General features: G+C 45.2%; 1 protein-coding gene across 1 annotated transcript in view; it reads left to right on the top strand.

Annotated features, from left to right (window-relative positions):
• Positions 1-16,114: 16,114 nt before the first annotated feature.
• LSAMP (limbic system associated membrane protein) overlaps positions 16,115-19,661 on the top strand; it is a 1,018,802-nt gene continuing 1,015,255 nt past the window's right edge. The window contains exon 1 of the mRNA XM_075436896.1: positions 16,115-16,272. Within this exon, the coding sequence (XP_075293011.1) occupies positions 16,206-16,272 (67 nt within the window). The 5' untranslated portion in view covers positions 16,115-16,205. The remainder of the gene's footprint in view (positions 16,273-19,661) is intronic.

Raw genomic sequence — 19,661 nt, 5'->3', positions numbered from 1 at the left:
ATTTTATTGTTTGTTTTACTGTTGAATCAAATGATTGGTATCTGGATTCCTTTTTTAATGGGGTAAGAAAGCTTGAAGGCGTTTTTTGATGGGATTTTTATAACCACCATGGAGACAAATGGTCAAGTGCCATGGAGCATTATGCTGATCATGCGCTGTTTCCAAGGAAACTCAGGATGGAGTTCCTAGAAACTCTTTGTGGAGAAGAGCAAAGCTACAGCTTGTCTCTGTCAGAAGGAAAGTCCCATGTTAGGATCATGACTCAGCTGAAGAACTGCATGCGTCACCTAAAAACAGGGACGTAGGGGTAAATAACTAAGTGGGGAACATCACATATTTGGTGTTTTGGGCCAAGCTGTGAAGAGCAAGCAAATATTTGTAGCCCAGGGTAGAAATGGTTAAGTTGCTGCCCCTTAATTTTCTGGATCAGGAATTTTCCAAGTGATGCAGGTCACTTCCAAAGATTGGAGATTTACAAGAGACTGCTGCCGTCAGTAGGGCGGCAGCCAGAGGTGCTGCTCCTGCGAGCCAGACGTATGGACTTTGTGGAGGGTGGTAATCAACAGCACTGTTTGTGGATCCTGGCCAAGAGAATGAAAAGCTGATTTAGCTGTATATTTGACTGTGCGGGCTACTGGAGGACAGCATTTAGCATTGTTTGAGGGAAGGCTGGGAAAAGGTTAGGTAGTATGTTTGTTGTTGATGATTTTTAATTATTTGAATAACACAAACACACCCATGTACAAAAAAGTACTGTTCTAAGGAGAAATTGTATTGTTTTCCCAATTCCTTTCCCTTCCCCCACAAAATTAACAGGTAACCAGTAGCTTCAACCAGAAATCTTTCAATCTGTCCTACAACATATTGGAATAGTTACTGCAGTGTAACTTCCCTTAGCATAGACAGAGCAAAATCAGTAGAAAGGTACTTCTACAGGAACAAGGACTAAACCTTAGTAGTATAAGAAAGGTTTAAACAGGCATTAGCATCTCAATAGAAAGATAGACATGATCCATGCATAATTTTTTTATTAAAAAACTGGTTTAGAGGATAGTTGCTCAAAGGTCAGACATACTGGTAGGACTTTGTGGTTTTTTTTAACACAGCAAACATCAGTCCAGAGACAATCTTGTAAAATTTGCTTATACTAGTGTTCAGGCTTCAGCTGACTTGTCATCACTGGTGGTAACTGTTGGAAAATAGCGATAAAAAACGTATCTGCTTGGGAAATAATGCAAAAACCATTTCAGGAATTACTCCAGAGCTGATGGAAAAAGCCGGGGCTGATCATAGAATTCTGAACTTCGAAAGCCAAAATCGCTTCAAAGCACAGAGGAAGGACTCGTTTCTCTCCCTTCACCCCACCAAAAACGAGGTATAATTTTTCAGTCCAGATTTTTACCAAAAATGCTTATTGATGTACAATTTGCCAGTTAACAAAATGGCTTTTTATTTTTTACTTTTAAAAAAAAATTTCAGTGGCCATTTTGATAAAAGTGGTAAATGCAAAATGTTAGAGGGAATATAAAAAATTAACAGATATTTCAAAACCTTTCCTGTTTAAAACAAAACAAACAAAAAAGCTTTCCCATGTCTTAAAACAAACAAACAAACAAACAAGCAAAAAACCTCTTTGAAGATCTACCTACTTTTAGTTCGCAACAGATATGGTAAAACTCATCCTTAAAATCCTGGCTTAGGGCCACTTACAGAGCACAGGTGTCGTATGCTGCTATGAGAATGCTATGCGTTTCTTGAGAAAGCTGCTGTGTTCTCATTGTATGGCTTCTGAGTAGATTAAAGGTCCAGCAGTTCCTGAAATATTTTAGTGCTGCAGTACAAAAGCCTGTCTAGATCACATTAATAAGATCTCAATTTGGAATCTTGAGTTGCATGCTTTTTCACCAGTGGAAATATGCTTCCTGGTCTTGGCTGCTCTCATGACATCTAAAAACCAGCTGAGGATCCAAGAGTATCCCTGAGCTGCAAATGCAGGACACAAGCGACAGGACATTGTTTATGGGTGTATGCCTCAACACCCATCTAATTGGAGCCTCAGCCAGTCAATTCTGGGCATATGCAGTCTCTGTTACTCCGTCAATTTACTGAAGCATTGAACTCTCAGGAAATGACTTACAGTTTATCTCAAATTTATCTCCCTGCTCCTTGTTGTGCATGTTTGTGTTTTGTTTCTTCAGACCTGTTTTAATGAGTACATTTTCTAACTTTGCATCCTTGGAACAGGCCCAACAATCATGTTAAACAGTCGCTCCCTCCCTGTAAAAAGGGATTAGTGCCAAAAAACACTCCTTGAACCTTAAAACAACAACAAAAAAAATGCAAACAACCTCAGCAAACAAACAAACCATAAACACCACGGTGAGAGCTTTTAGTCAGGGCTCATACTCCAGTTGGTTGCCAGCTCCTTGCATTCTGCTTCATCTTTTCTCTAAACTTTTATAGCCCCTAATCGTCTGTAAAGCATTGCGTACCCCTGTGGTGCTATATAAATGAAATAACAATGATGCTCTTGAATTAATTGGGTGCGTTTGCATACAGTAGTCTTACAATATGCTTTCCTCTTTATAAGACCCTCTCATGTGAGGCTGCGGGTCCAATTGCCACAGATAATTCAATGTTAGATTGAAGGTGTATATGAAGAATCCTATTTTTTCCCTTATGAGCCCTTTGTGGGGAGAATATGTTTTAGTTCATTAAAGGTGTACATTAGGCAATTACTTTATCTTCTCCTCTCTAATTTTTTCCTCCTTTTTACTCCTCATTTTTACAGGTCTCTTTACAAAACCCCAAATCTTATGGAGGTTTACAAATTTCCATAAATATGCCATCTTTTGGGGTGGGATGGGAGCGGGGAAGGAACCTCTCTTCTCAAGATATGGCACTGGTATTTTTTGCACTGGACTGCAATGGGTGCCAACCCCTGAAGTCCTCCTCTGCTAGAACATATCCTGTTCACAGAGAGAAGGATTTCTTATGCCCACGGAAGTGACTGCCAACTGTGGCATTGTTAGTCAGGTGTCCATCCGCAGGAATTTGATGTAGAGAGTCCCAGGGAATGGTTAAGACTGTTTATTCCAAGAACCGGTTCAAACTCTTCACCTAACCACCCCAGTGAAGACAGAGAGGCCATTTAGGTACGTAGAGCAGTTTTAGATGCAGGACAGTAGGGTGATTCAGCCAAGAGACCTCTTTGATTTTCATTCCTTTGTGGAGAATGAAACAGGGCTAGGTGCAAGCTCAACAGCTGCGAGCCATCTCAGTTGCAAGTGGAGGCACCCTTTCAACAAATGCCTAGAGAAATCACTTTTTGCATCTTTCTGGGCAGATTCTTACATATGGTTTCCCATAACAAGTAGGCAATAGCACTCATGCACTAGCACTTGGAGTCCTGAACTGATAAAGTATTTTCACTTGTCCTAGTAAGACACCGTAGCTTTTATGACTCTTGGGAATCATGACTCCTACAGCAGCCAGCTATGAATGGGTTTACAAGAGAACTCAGTGGGGTTATATATGTGTTTTCCTTTGTCCTCCACTCTTCTCAGCAACATATTAATTTATGGCGCAAGGCCCATGCCAAAAATGCACAAGTGGCAGCGTCCAAAAGTCAAGAGTGACGAAGTAGATGTGCAGATGCCCTTGTGTTGCTCATTCAATTGTTGGGTCACTGCCACAAGGACTTTATCTGCATTTTGAGGGTTTGACTCATGAGGCAAGCTGGCATGCTTGCTTGCTGCCAGGGCTCAGAAGACATGGGTTCTGCTGCTGACTGGCAATAACCATGGGCAAGCTGCTCTGTTTTCCTGTACCCAGCTCTTGGGTTTGGACATCTATTTATTTCAGCCTTAGTAAATAAGAGGTTAATCCAGCCATAGGTCCTTGAAGGCGTTAGGGCACAATGAAAGCTGAAGAAAAATGGGAGTGATCCCCCTTAACCAGGCCTTTTACAGGTCCCTTATGACACCTAATTATGACTGTGATAAATAGTTTACAAATGACTTTGATCATCTACAATTAATCAACGTGTCCTATAGTGTAAGATCACTGCTCACTGGGGTGCAAGGTCATGGGCTTGCTCCTGACAGCATTTCTGAATGAGTCTAATCCTGTTCTTGCCACTTGGTTTCGCAGAGTTCAGACAAGAAAGGAGTCACCTATAAGCTGGGAGCTCACTGTCACCCAAAGCAAGTAAGACTGACTTCCATGGGGGATCTAGCACCCTGGGAATGCAAGGTGATTGGGGCCACCAGCATGGCAACACTGTAAATGTGGGCATCAACCAGCCTCAGCAGAGCTGTGGGAACAGAGGAGCTACTCGTTCAGCTAGGACATGCAGAGCAGCCTGGGGTAATCCCAGACCAAAGCCCTGCAGAGGTCACTGGAAAGATGTCGTGGAGGTTTCAGCTCATAACCCCTAGACAGAAATCAGAGGAAAGGAAATGGGGGAGTCCTCTTTAAGCTCAGAATCAATTCGAAGCACAACTTTAGACACCTAAGCGGAAGCCTAACATAAGAGAGCACTGAGGTTGGTAACTCAGATTCCTTTCATATTCTTTTGAAATTATGGCCTGTTTTCTAATTTTTTTTCTGTTTCCATTGTACAATTTTCCCTCACCAAGTTCTCCACTCATCTGCCACTTGTCTGGGCAGCTGTCATCTAAATCTACACCTTCCCTGCCCCTCTCTTCACCAGCCTGACAGCTGAAGCTGCAGATGGCCTCTTTTCCCTGCCTTCCTCTACAAGACTATTTTCAGATAACACCCCTGCGAAATGTAAAGGAGAAAGCCACAGAATAAGGGGCTGATGTACCACTGCCTTTGCCAAGATACCTGTGAACACAGAAAGAAGCCAAGCTGCTGAGTGGAGAGGGCAGAAGAAAGGCTGACTCTATCTTCTGAATATCTTTTTTGTATTGTTATAGGATCAATTTCCCTTGACCTGCACCTAGCTGTGTAGCAGAGATGCCAGAAGACACACATTAGTACCTGTTTTAGGACATAGTGTCCCTCACAAACTGATACTGGGCTGCAAAGTCTGCATGTGCCACCAAGGCTCTGGAGGGCCAGGCAAACCTAGTAAGGTTCATTTTGTTCTTAGCACCTCCCTTAGAATCTCTGTTAAACTGATTACCGTCCTAGTCTGGATCTTCTGTGTGAAAACAGAAGTTTTCATTTGCAGAGGTGTACTTAGCTGCATAACACCATCCAGGAGCTGTCTATGAAGACTCAGACTACCCAATTGAGACAGGGTCTGTTTGGCAAAAGAAAAGCATCTGGGAAGGAGCAAAAAGAGTCTGTAAATCAGTTCCTAATGTAACTCAGAGCAGTCTTTTCTCTTTTTTAATTCAAGCTAAGCTCATTTAATACTGAAGCAAGATCCAGCACAATGCAACTTCCAGATCTACTTTTCTGACAACAGCTTGATAAAGAACATGCTTATTATTAGGAGCAGGAACCTAGCATTCTGGGAGCAGGAGAGGTTCACAAGTTAAACTGAGGCCTACACTGCTATGAAATCGGTTTTGAGACTAAAGACCATGCACCACATTTGCATCCTGTCCCTGTGGCTGCCATTCAGAGAGCCAACTGCATGCCTGCATAAACATGCTTGTTGACCCAGTGATTCACCAAGTGTGTTCAGGCAAACAGAGTGCTGGGAACTCCGAAATATGTGCTTGGTCAACACCTGAGCTTGCATTTATAAGTTTACAGTCTGCACCATAGAGAAGTTTGACCTTGGGGTAACTTCAGTCTATCTAAATAGAGCCTATGAGTATTGAATAAATTTAGTAGCTAACTATGAATATCTCTGCTATGACCTTCTTGCGATTGTGACCACTGACAGCTTCATGACACCTCTGCCTTTAGTAGTAAACCTCTTCTGTTTAAGTGGAAGGATGGTGCTTTTAGCTTTTTGTGTTCTAAATGTCAAATTAAAAGCAACTTGCTCCCCATACAGCCCCCAAATATGCCATGTTTTGCTTCATTGATTTCTCAGGTACAGTTGTCATGGAGGTGGAATCATGCACAGCCAGACATGGAGTCATTGTTCAGTCTTGCATTTGCCCCGAGATCCACTGGGGATGCAGTGCAGCAGTCCCAGTTTTAAAACATACTTGCAAGGCATAACCTCTCCAGGGCACATATTGAAACAAAATTCTACACTGAGAGGGAAAAACTGTGTAGATTAAATGCATTTTTATATACTTTCCAATTCCTTGCTCACTATGAACATCTTAGTGGTTTTGCAGGATACTCTCGTCAGTGTGCGCTATTTTCTCCATTTTAATCAATGAGAAAATAAAGCTTGATCCAAGCTCCCTTAATGTCTACAGTGACCCATGAAGCTCGTGACAGAGCATGAACTTGGAATCCACTTTCCAGAATTTCTAGGCCCTTGTGGGATTTCCACATCAGATGTCATACTATTTTGAATGTTTGGGCCCAGCAATATTGTAGTAAAATCAAGTTTTCCAGGTCACTGAAAGTTATATTTACAACTGGATTGCCCTCCCTCTCCAAGATGCCCACCTACAATAGAAACATCTGCTAGCCGAATTAGTTCACAACATTTGCTGGCTTTGCTGTTGGTGGGGAAAAAAAAGTGTAGCACAAATGCTGTTTTTTTGGCAAGAAAGTGCTTCTGCTGCTGAAGGACGCTGCTTGGGGAATAAATGGAACCACTGTGGAAGAAGCACACCTTAAGGATCTATTTTAGGGCTCTTTGTGGATATAAAAGTGGGTGATCTTAGGGAAAACTTAGCACCATCACATGCCTCAGTTTCCCCATTTGTAAAATAGTAATGCAATGAGTTCTTCAGCTGGTTATTTCTGTCATTCTGGATGCTGCCACTTGTGTATTATTGGCATGGGCTTTGGGCCATAGATTAATATGTTGCTGAGAAGAGGGGAGGGCAAAGAGAAACACCACAGAACCCCTTGGTATGGTGGAAAGTGGCGTTGTAGATAAAACCCCTGTATCCATATTTTCTAGCTGAGGAAGCAGGCCCTGGGAGTATCTTGCCCAACCTTCAGATGAGGTTTCTGTTTAATACAGTTGTCCTCCTTCTTCCCTATTCTCCTCTCCTACTGTTGATACATGGTCTGTGGTTCCTTATCATAAATAAGATTTGTGAGCTCTTTGGGGAAATGGACTGTCTCTTCTCCTATACTTGTGCAGCTTGTACAGGAGTATAAATAATAATAGTCATTAATGCTAATAATGTGTTTTTTAACCTCCTGATCATCCTCTGATAAAATAGCTACAGGAGAGGAATCCTGCTTTGAAAAAGAAGCTACTGGCAGAAGCTATTAACACTGCAAAGGCTAGAAGATATCAGGTAGTGCTGCTTGGGTTTAACCTGGATAAACGCCAGATGCCCACCAAAACCACTCTATTACTCCCCCTCCTCAACTGGACAGCGGAGAGGAAATATGATGAAAGGCTCGTGGGTTGAGATAAGGACAGGGAGAGATCACTCAGCAATTACCGTCATGGGTAAAACAGATTGAACTTTGGGAGAAAAAAAAAAAGCTTTATCACCAGTCAAATCAGAGTAAGGTAATGAGAAATAAAACTAGATCTTTAAACACCTTCTCCCCACCCCTCCCTTCTTCCCGGGCTGAACTTCACTTCTGTTTCTCTCCCTCCTCCCCCTGAGTGGTGCAGGGGGACGGGGAATGTGGATTGCAGTCAGTTCATCACACATTGTCTCTGCTGGTTCTTCCTCCTCATGGGTAGGACTCCTCACACTCTTCCCCAGCCCCAGCATGAGGTCCCTGTCATGGGAGACAGTTCTCCACAAACTTCCCCAACGTGAGACCTTCCCATGGGCTGCAGCTCTTCACAAACTGCCCTAGCGTGGGTCCTTTCCATTGGGTGCAGTACTTCAGGAACAGACTGCTCCAACGTGGGTCTGCCACAGGGTCACAAGCCCTGCCAGCAAGCCTCCTCCGGCGTGGGCTCCTCTCTCCATGGGTCCACAGGTCCTGGTAGGAGCCTGCTCCAGCGCAGGCTCCCCATGGGATCACAGCCTTCTTCAGGCATCCACATGCTCTGGCATGGGGTCCCCTCCATGGGCTAAATATGCTCTACTGTGGACCTCCATGGAGTGCAGGGGGACAGCCTGCCTCACCATGGTCTTCATCACGGGCTGCAGGGGAAAACTCTCTGCTCCGGCGTCTGGATCATCTCCTCCCCCTCCTTCTTCACTCACCTTGGCGTCTGCATAGTTGTTTCTCTCACATAGTCTCACTCCTCTCTCTCAACTGCCACTTCCTGACAGGTTTTTTTCCCCTTCTTAAATATGTTATCACAGAGCACTACTACCGTTGCTGATTGGCTTGGCCCTGGCCAGCAGCGGGTCCATCTTAGAGCTGGCTGGCATTGGCTCTATCAGACATGGAGGAAGCTTCTCGCAGCTTCTCACAGAAGCCACCCCTAGAGCCCCCCACCACCAAAACCTTGCCATGCAAACCCGTAACAAGAGCCAAACTTAAAGCTGCCTCCTCGTGTTTTTCATTAACTGAGAGTCTGCAATTGCATCACAATCTTATTTTTTTAAATAGTAGGCGGGTTGTAGGCTCTTATCACTGTGCTGAGTCTTTGTCTTGCACCTGGTGTCAATGGCTTGAAATAATTTCTCACCATCCTTGTGTAGAGCCTCTAGCACAACAGGCCTTGGTCTCAGTAAGGGCTCTGTACCACTTCTGTAGCACAACTGATGAACAGCGGCAGGGACGTTACACATACGTTCAGTACAGAGCAAGTAAGGTAAAGAGCTGCCTTAGTGACTTTGAAGTTGAGAGGACGTGGATCAGGGGCCACTGAGTTTGGTGAGAGTCTTCCAATTGTTTTCACTAGGCTTGAGAGCAGATCTTCAGAGACGCATAGAAATGTGTGGAGCCCTTCCTACACAAAGACTACTCTCTGAACAGTATTGAAACCTAAGCATTTTCATGTCATGCAAACCAAGTAGTATTTTCCAGGACCTGTGGTTTGGCCAAATGAAGACCAACTCTGTGCAACCATGTTTGCATATTTTCATCTCTTCTGGCTAATGTCGTCCTCACTGCCATAGGCTTGACCTCCCTTCCAAGATGCAGTGATGTTGTTGCTAGGATGGGGTAAAGACATAAATCAGGGCAGATTTGTGGGGACAAGTACCATCAGTTATTTGACAACATAAAAGCCTGATACACTTTTGGGCATGCAAACCCATAAGCCTGGAAAGCTTGTTTTGTTTTGTTCTTTCAGCTATATTCTTTAGTTTAATATAAGATATTGCTTCTTCCTACAAATCCTGCCTCACATTATTTGCCTTTCAGCCCTCTATCCACAGTAATTTTTGCACTGGAACTGTTAAAAAAAAAGGCAAAAATTGTTTCTTCCACTAAGCATAAAGCACTCCCCCAGTCCCAAGTATCTTAAACAGCCAAGCCCTTGCTTGCTCAAGCTTTCAAAAATAAAAACAAAATCATAAAAATGCATCCTTGGGTAAGAGACTAGGTCTAAAAAACATCAGCCTGGGAGTTCATGATTTGAGGATGTTGTGAACCACTGCAAGGAGACATTTGCAATGGAAATAAGCCACTATTATGTGTTTCTGTCCAGGAAACATCAGGCTGTCCACATATGCGCAGGTCAGGTCTTATTGTGGACAGTGAGACTGGTGTCATTTGCCACCTATATCTCATTTGGGTGGTAAGTACAGACTTGGCAGTCATTTGTCTGGGACTTTCTCATGTCACGCAAATCAGCTGGACGTCAGTCAGCCAGGCACAGCAGGCGAATGTCCACTTTTCCCTTTACTGCTTTGCCTAAAGAACAAAGGACACATACAGGGGTATGGTAGTCCTATCTCTAAAGTCACCCTACAATATATCTAGCAAAGCCAACAAGCCTTAATGTAAAGGTGGAAGTACCACCTGGAGAGCATGAGGCTTGACTTCTTGGGACCATGGGTCAGGAAGCCAGGCTGCAGCATGCAGCAGCTTCGCCCCAGCAGGCACAGAGGGTTAACGGAGGGAAGCACAAGGCCCTCAGCTATGACTTAAGACCTGAAAAGCAACAACTGGGATAAAAAGGCTGCTTTCGGGCAGAGCAAGGTATGTGCCAGGGGAGCTGGGTGCTGTTTCAAGGAAATGTCTTTGCTAGAGTGCTGCCTGGGGCAAGAAGCCCTGAATCCCAGGAGGAGGGGAGAAAGGTCTGTGCTGTCAAGCTCCAGTGGAGATTTAAAGACCAGGGGGCTGCAAAAACACTGTCTTAAAAGGTGCTCTGTAGTGTTGAGGGATTGCTTCTGCCTCTGCAGAGCCCAGTTAATGCTGGATGTGGCAAGGGTTTTGTGGAGTAAACACCTCTCCCTCTGGATTGTGAATTCCCTACTGTTCGTAAGAGCTGATCAGAATTATGTTTTTTTTTCCCAGCTTGAAAGAGCTGACTCTTTTTCCCAAGAAAACATGACAACTCAAAAAATTATCTGCTAAATTTTTGGTTTGGGTGCTAGCCAATTTTCTTTTTCGTGTTGTTGTTCACACTTGCAGATTTCCAACAAAATCTTGCAAATGTTCAAAAAGTGGAGGCCCTTTCTGCAGAACTTTGTGTGTGTTTCCCCAGAGAGTGGGTTCTGAATGCCTGTGTTTCAGGCCATCTCAGTGTGGCCTGGGTGAGGCTCCTCTTGGAGAAGGAGTTGGCACCATGGATACAGCATGGTAGACATGCTGATAGTGTCTGCTGTTCGGTTTATTTTATATTCTAATTATGCTACCATGTCAATGTGTGTGCGTATATAGCTGGCAAATGCTTTTTGTGAGATACCCTTTATGTGACCCAGCTTGTAGAGTATGTGGGTCTGCTATGGCTAATGCTAGAGAAACTCTCTCATTGGTTCGTGCTGTACCAGTTCATGCAACACATTGTCTCCAAGGGTCCTCAGTTCAGTCCCCACTGCATCATCACACTGTTGTTGAAACTAAATGTAGACTCTTCCCGTCTCTTCCCTCCTTCCACCGCTCTCCGAGTGTTGCTGCCATCTCATTAGCTGGCTATTTCTGTGGATTTTTATCTTACAGAATAGTTATATAGCCACATGCTACTTTCCTCAGTTGCTGGCCTGGCATTTATTCGTTCAAAAAAGTTACTTTCAACTTGGGGTCTTGTAAAAACCCTGGTGGAAAAATCCTTCCCTTGAAGAAGCCTCCCTCAGAAAGACACTCTGCCATCTTTGATCAGGTTCACAGCAAGACTGTAGAGAGGAAGAGAGGTGGAATGAGTTGGGGGGCAGCAGGATGCAAAGAGAAGCTGAGAGAGCGAAAAGGGGGAAATATAGATGAGGACTATGAAGTGGCAGAAAGGAAAGGGTAGGTGAGAATTGTGGTGTGAGCAGAATTGGCTTCTCTTGAATATCAGGCAAATGAGAAGCATGAATGCTGGTCTCTCAGTCTCTGTAAAGGAACCTAATCTTGTGTGAGACTTTATCACAGGCTTGATGCACTCTGCGTCCCTTCTATGAGAACTCGCATTTCTAGACACTGTGAGGTCCTTGACCTTGAATAGTGATGGGTTTCACAGAACCACATGACAAATGAGTACTTCTTCCACTCTCTTTCCCAAGATCAGATGCAGCACATGCCACAACACTCTTCTAAATCACACTAAAACGCGCTATTCATCATAGATGCACTAGTCCCAAAGACATACCATGAAACCCACAGATACAACACTCAATAAAACAAGTAGAAATACACATGTGTCAGAGACAGACATACAGGACAGAACACTAAAACATCTAGGAAAAAGACACTCTTGGGTAATGTATGGCTCTTGTCTCCTGCTCAGGTTACCTAGATCTTTTAGCTTTAAATTTCAGGACCGCTCATTCTCTTCTGTAAACCCTGCAAAATTTGCACGGCCAACTGTGTTTTCAATACTACTTCTATTAAAGTAAAAAAACACTAAGCCTTTTGCTAATGCAACATGACATTTGCACAGTTAAACAACAGTAATTTGAAAAAATCTGTAATGAAAAATTTAAAATTTCCTTCATCAACTTTATCACGCCTGCTTGAGAAATATTTTATGGTAGGTTCAGTATAAAAACTTGAAAGAGAAAATGTTATGTGTGCTGCACAACCAAGTTAATATTGATATTGCGTGAAGTGACTAAAGCTAAAATGAAATAGAAATGAAAGTGTGAGTGCTTAAACAGTTAATAGCACAAAGCACATTTATTTATTAAAAAATAGACAAGCATTCATGCACAGTGCATCTAAATGCATCCACTCAGCTTTAATGAAATACTTTTACTGTGCATTAAAAGTAGCCAGCTTTCAATCATTCAGACCTTTGTCAGAATCCAACCTTTGTTGTTTTTTTTTTTTATACAGGATTGTACACGTGCTTTTCAACAGCTAATATTTCTACTGTTCACCTGGCTTTTGTATCCCGGGGTAAGTGGACTGTAGTAACTTAAAAAGAAAGGATTGAAGAACAAGAACTATTGTATGTTTTGGGGGTTGGTTGGTTGTTTTTTATTCTGGCTTTTTAAAAAAGTCTTTAGAGATTTAGGGAGAGTTGGGTGTAACTCTTGCCTCCGTTTTTGTTCTCACAATATGTAGGTAGCTGAGGGATTTGGCCACATGAAAAGTGGATTCACCTTTGGCTGGAGATCAATCCCAGAGAATTTCAGCCCACAGAATCTGATACTCCTGCTCATATTTAGTAGCCCAGTGTCCCGAATAACCCCGTTGGTATGACTCAGCATGAGCAAGGGAGCCAAAACTCAGCCTTGAATGTTTTTGAAGGTTAGGAGTATGTCAAATACGTTGTAAGAAATAGCTGCTTCTCTTTTCAATCATGCTGGCTTCTCCAGGGGAGCATAAGATGCTGCTACCTGAGGGTGCTTCTTCCTTTACATCTTCTCTCCAGACTTTTAACTACCACTGCCCATTCTAGATGGAAGCGATACTGGGTTTAACATCACCTCATACAAATTTTTTTCCTATGCAATTTATGGAGCAGAGATCCAATTCTGATGATGATGATGATGATGATAATAATTATTATTATTATTATTATTATTTCATTAGAATTTCTATTACATAAATGCTCAAAGACTCCAAATAAGGCTGGACCCAACAGGCCATAGGATGTTCACATGCAAAGTGTGAGATGGCCATGAAGTAGAAAGTTGTAGATAATGGGATCATGCGTAAGGTCATGAGCAGAAGTCTGTAGGTAAAGTAGACTTTGAATGGTTGCATAATGATGTGATGTAAGTGGTAAGGCTGTGGGGCTCTGCAGGATTGTGTGTAAGGTAGGTGAGAGATAAGGTTATGCATGTGACTGGGTAGCTGGAATGTTGGGATAGATGTTTGATAGCAGATGAGCTTTGAGGCCTTGTATGGGGCTGAGAGGAAGATTTGTGAAAGAGTACAAATGGATATGATACTGTACAGTATATCAGATGTAGATGTTGGGCACTGAGGTAATGGATGATGAAGGTATGGGGCTAGTGAAACAAGGAATGCAGACCATACGGGCACTTATAAGAGTCAGAAATGTATAGAGCTGGTGTGGTGTTAAGGTGCTGGCCTAGCTGGTCCCTGAACCTGTGCTAGACCTAGGTGGGGATTCAGGCTGAGGGAAGAGAAGGCTCTGGGGTGACCTTATAGCAGCCTTCCAGTACCTGAAGGGGGCCTACAGGAAGGATGGAGATGGACTTTTCACAAGGGTGTGTAGTGATAGGACAAGGGGGAATGGCTGTAAACTAAAAGAGGGAAGCTTTAGATTAGATATTAGGAAGAAATTCTTCACCATGAGGGTGGTGAGGCACTGGCACAGGTTGCCCAGAGAAGCTGTGGATGCCCCCTCCCTGCAAGTGTTCAAGGCCAGGTTGGATGGAGCTCTGAGCAACCTGGTCTAGTGGAAGATGTCCCTGCTCATGGCAGGGGGGTTGGAACTAGATGATCTTTAAGGTCCCTTCCAACCCTTACTATTCTATGATTCTATGATTCCTGCAACAAAAATCAAAAACTGTCTCCCACTCCAAGCCTGCAAACTGTCACCACTTGATTTTGGCACACTCACCTCCAAATACATCTTGAGTGGCAAGTTTATTTTTTCCTGTGCTGTCTTTCAGACCATGGTCTGTTCATATCAGAGTATGAAAACCATTTAAAAGGGAAACCACGACAAAGAAGCATGCTCCTCCAGTTGACTGGAGTCAGTTGACTTTAAACCACTCTAATAGTTTTAGTTGTATTTCCTTGCGAAATAAAGCCTAGCTGATAATACATGTCTATCTGTTCATATGTTCTTCCTCCCAGTAATTTTTCAGCATGACCAATTTCATTCACATTTAAAAGAGAGTGGAAGGCTTAAACGTAACTTGTTCCTGTATGACTCTTAAAAACAGGTGATTAAGTAATGCCCCACTCCGTCTGTAGGTGGAAAAAAATGTGGATAACGCAGGTGGTACCTTGTAGCAGCCAGCCAGGCCAAACGGTGACTGCATTTTGTGTTGCATTGCAGTGTGTCTTTTGGTCCACTGGGAAACAAGCACGTGCTTCTGGGCTGGCCACAGTATGCCGTTTCTTTTTCCTACAGGGGATGTCACAGGGAATATGATGGGATCTGGCTTTCATTACAGCAGTATGAGGGGAGATCTTGGAGACAGCAGAGAAGAACCCACATGGAGGCAGACTTGGTGCATTCTGTTCACACAAGAGCTTGCTCTATAGCAGTCTAATAAGAAACACTTCTGGAGTGGCATCATTAGTGATGAGAATCCTACACACTTATCCTACACGTGCACACTCACCTTAGTGTCCTGCACCCACGATGTGTAAATTGGAGACTGATATCCTTTAGCCGTGGCATCCTCATAGGCTGCCATGGTGACCCCAGTGAAGATGACAGTGAGGCCTGAAGAGGAGCCAGCGGGCTGGGTGGGCAGCCCACCTGGGCAGCCCGCACTGCATCCCAGGGACAAAAGTTACACAGTTTCACTGTCTCCGTGTCCCCAGCTGCGAAAGGACACCCTTTTGTGAAATGCCTGGAGAGTGACTGATGAAAAGCCCTGTGTGAAGGTTGAGAAGTGCTTCTTTACTGCTGTTCCTCTCACCAGAAGCAATGATTTTAGGGGGCAATAATACTACAGGAGGTGATTGCTCTCTGGAAAAAAAAAGTTTGTGGTATGTAAGGTAGGAGGAAGCTGTATTTGAAAGGAGAGGGGTAGTGGGAGAATTCTTCTGTGAGCAAACAGTGGCTTTGCAAGCTGGATTTCCTACACAGAAGGATTCCTTCTGGTCCCTCTGAAATTGCACAAAAGTCACAGGAGATCCAGCAAAGATTAATGCAGCCTGATGCTTGCTATTTTTCCTGGAGGCCTTGGCAGCTCTGTAATTACAATCAGTGCATCTGAATCTCCCTCTGGCCCCTGCGTCCTGCCCAGCGGTGACACCAGCATCAGACGGACCCTTGCTTCAGAATTTGTCAAGCAGAAGTCTGCTGAGAAATCAAACCTGCCCCGCTGCGTTTCTAGTTGTGGCGATGAGGAATATTCCTTTGCTGAATAACCTCCCCCTGTCAGCTGGAGCTGAAGCCTTAGCGACTCCTGAGCCCAGCGTGGCTCACAGACCTGTGATCCAAGAGATACATTTGCAGAGGAACGAGAGAACCATATTTCTATAGCATAACACATATATATTTTTATCTATAAAAATAAAATAAATGAGCTGGCTTGCAACACTAGGTGGCAGAGGTGGGATCTTTTCTGCTCTGAGCGCTGTCCTATAAGGCATTGCTTGTTTAAGTACAGTCGCATTTAGTTGGAGCTGCAGGAGAGAGACAGAGAGATTCTCTGTGTTTACAGCCAGCGCAGGCTACGGCGAGCATCTAACCTGCCCCCCCCCTCCCCCCCTCCCCTCCCCCCCCTTTCTCCAGCACTTGAAGGGGAGAGTGCGAGGGCATTTGGGAATCCGGCCACCGCGGGTCAGCTTTCGCTGCGACTGGATTGTCAGAGCTGCTAAAGCGGAGCCCAGGGGGACTGAAGGGAGACACGAATCTCGTTTTGTTGAGAGGAGAGAAAACAAAAAAAACAAAAAAAAAAAGAAAAATTGTGAGAGAGAGAGAAGCGAAGAGACGGAGAAAAAGGCAGAGGAAGCGGAGCGAGTGAGAGAGAAGCATGAGGACCTACTGGCTGCACAGTATCTGGGTGCTGGGATTCTTCCTGTCCCTCTTCTCCTTGCAAGGTATGTCGTGAGTTCTTTCTTGCAACCTCCTCTAACCCCTCTGCTTGAAATGAAGGCTGATAAACTGAGGATGGCCTGAAACATGGAGCTGGAAGCTGGAGCTTCCTGTCCCCCTCTTCCCCTCCAAACCTTCCCCCCCCTCCATCCCCCCCCCCCCCCCCCAGGAAATAAGCCAAGGAGAGATTGCTGCTGGAGAATCCTATGGTTAGAGGGCACTGCCTGTGACTGACTTTGCTGCTGTATTTATGCTTTTGCAGAGAGGGACTTGTGGGGGCACAGTAAGATTTGTAAAGGAAAAGAGAGGTGGGTGAAGGTGGGTATCCCCTCCATCCACAGCCACTGTTTCTCAGTACTTTGGGTCACAAGTGCTGATGCTCCTGTATTCCTCACCTTCCTGAGGAGATCAGTGTTAAGTTTGGTTCGGGTTTGTTTGTTTGTTTGTTTTTTTCTGTTTTATTTTTATTTTGGTTTTGCCCAGGGAGGGGGCAGGTTAGAGGAACCTCTATGCCTCTGGTCTGTCTGTGAAAACACTATGTCCTTCCCCTCCACCAGTGAAAAAAAAGAGTGATGGAGGAAAGACAGGAGAAGAAAATTTGTTGGGTATGAGGTTTTGCACAGTGGAGAATTGCCAGCTGGGTTTCTTGCTTTAAGAGCCAAGTGTGAGTATGGAATTTAGTTTGAAGTGATGACAGGCATGCTAGCTGGTTTTGAGATGCTTTCTGTAAACAGGAGTTAAGGGTTAATGCATCCCATGCTGTATGTATAAATACGTCACACATGTACATATAATCGTAGCTCTCCAAATCGCAGCTTGTACATGATCCACACTCACTTATACACACCCGTGATCCCTGACACACACACGTACAGCAGGGGAGACGAACAAACTCCCTCTGGCACATACAGTTCTAGCTCCCTAGCACATGCAATTCCTGGAGTGCCAGTCTGCCTCTCTCGCGCTCACATTCTCTCTTCCTCTCCCCCGTACCTCCTTCAAGCCTTTTCTTGTGCCCTCTCTCCATCCTGCACACTAGTGTTCGTGGTTGCTTGCATATAAAAATATCTCGCCTATCTTGCTGCACCAGTCTTGCAAGCCCACGTACATGCACACATACACACACATATAGGTGAATATATAAATAAAGAACATATAGTTACTCTATCTGGCCTACCGTGTGCCTCACGGTCTTGCGTTTACAGTGAGCTGCACGCTTAGAGGAGATCTCACTCTGACTGTCTTCACCACACACAAAGCGCTTCTCTCTCACTCTCTTGTGCACACTGTAGGGCACGAGTGCCGTGCACGGAGATATGCCCAGTCACAGCATCCTCACTTCCCCTTAGCTCCTGCTCTTACGCACAGTCTTGCATGTACTGCCCTCTTCTATTTTGTGTCTACTAAGCAAATTCCCATACAGGCGTGCTCCCTGTCACACACATGCTTTCTGCAGCAGCCTCACACTTACCCGTCACCACAGCAAGCACTCACTATGAAATCCCTCACCTTTTGCCACCTTCTCATATTTACCAAGTGCTCGTTTTCATACAGTCTCACTTCTTCTGTTTCTGGGTTGTGTACACATGTTTTTCACTGTCACATAATCCCTCTCATACTTGCATTCTCTGAACTCTGGATTGTGAGTCTAGCTATAGCACCTTCCAGCTGACTTCCTCGCTGTGAAGTGGCTGTTTCTGACAGGGGAGGAGGATTTTTTCCAGCACATAGGATCTAAGGATGTACATGGGGCGAGAGGAAAACCAGTACTTTTGTAACATAAGTAGCTTGTGTCTGCAATGAAGTTGCATAGCTTGATGTGAACTTCCCTCTGCTCTGGAGGAGTAGGCACAGACCTGTCAAGGAAGATGGACATTGGCAAATCACATCAACTCTGAACGTTGCTTCTCTCTCTGATGCATATTTCCAAGCCTGTAGTCAATGACACTTGCTCCACACAGTTTTTCCAAGCTACAAGCCTCCCCCGAGTTGCGACCAGAGCACCCTGACGCTAGCGCAACCAGGAGCTGCTTTAGTCCTTCCTTATAGCTGTAGCTTGTGCCAGGCTACGGGCATTTACAGGCTTTTACCTTCTGTTTTAGTGAGTTACTGCTGCCACAGTTGTTATCAGCCACATCTATTCTGATTTTGAAGGCATCATGAAATGTCCTTTGAGGACTCTTTTGCCAGGTACCCTCTGAGAAGGCAGAGGCAACGCAGTTGTCCTCCCTGGGTTTTGGGGTGTGTGTGAGGGTGGTTTGCAAACCTGGAGCTGCTTTTTCTACTGCTCCCAAACTTCAGACCTGATATAAACCAGATCCAGTCCACTGCTGGATATAGTTTCATAGCAAGCAGTGATTTACTGGTCTGGAGCGTGGGAGGATGGGGAAGCAGGAATATTTGGGCTGCAGGGGAGGAGCAGGGCACCTCACAAGCAAACCCAAAGATATCTGAAGGAGGTAAAGGGGGGTGGGAAAGTATTGTGCCCTTAAAAAAAAAAAACAACAAAAAAAAAACAACCACAAAACAAACAAAAAACCCAGAACACCCACTTATTTCAAATTAACTGTTATTCACTGAAAGCTGTGGTAACCAGCCTTGAACGCTTCTGTAACCCTGCTGAGCACGACTCTGTGGAGCCCTTGCCCTGGGAAAGTGCAGCGGTGGCTCTGCCAGGCAGTGACCCCAGTCGCATCGCTTCCAAGCTTTCCGAGAGCATCCCTCCAAAGCCAGCCAGCTGAGCCTGCACCTCTGCAAGCTCTCCAAAACTTGTCCGTGCCTTCTCTCCCCCTTTTCCTCGCTGTCCACTTGGGGGTGTACCGGTAAACGCAAAAGCAGCTCCTCGTCTTCTGCTGTTCTCCCAGAGCCCCCAAACGTGGGGGTGAAGGGGAGCGGTGCCGGTGCTGTTGGGCATGGGCGAGCTGAGGCCGAATGGCAGGCGGCGGGGGTGCAGGGGGGGAAGCACAGCAGAGGCTGGCAGGAGACCGATGGGCACAGTGGAGGCTGGCAGGAGACCAGTGGGCTCCAACGGGGTGCAGGGGGGGAAGCACAGTGGAGGCTGGCAGGAGACCGATGGGCACAGTGGAGGCTGGCAGGAGACCGACGGACTCCAACGGGGTGCAGGGGGGGGGAAGCACAGCGCAGGCTGGCAGGAGACCGATGGAGTCCAGCGGGGTGCAGGGGGGGAAGCACAGTGGAGGCTGGCAGGAGACCGATGGGCTCCAATGGGGTGCAGGGGGGGAAGCACAGCAGAGGCTGGCAGGAGACTGACGGGCACAGCGGAGGCTGGCAGGAGACCGACGGGCTCCACAGTGCCAAGCGGCCTCCTCCAGCACTTCTGCCAGGGGACAAGCAATGGCTTGCCTGTTCCCCGCCTGCCTGGGCTTAGGGGCTT

The sequence above is a fragment of the Opisthocomus hoazin genome, chromosome 1, assembly GCF_030867145.1.
Source record: "Opisthocomus hoazin isolate bOpiHoa1 chromosome 1, bOpiHoa1.hap1, whole genome shotgun sequence".
Classification (NCBI taxonomy): domain Eukaryota; kingdom Metazoa; phylum Chordata; class Aves; order Opisthocomiformes; family Opisthocomidae; genus Opisthocomus; species Opisthocomus hoazin.
This window is presented reverse-complemented; position numbering and strand designations above follow the sequence as displayed.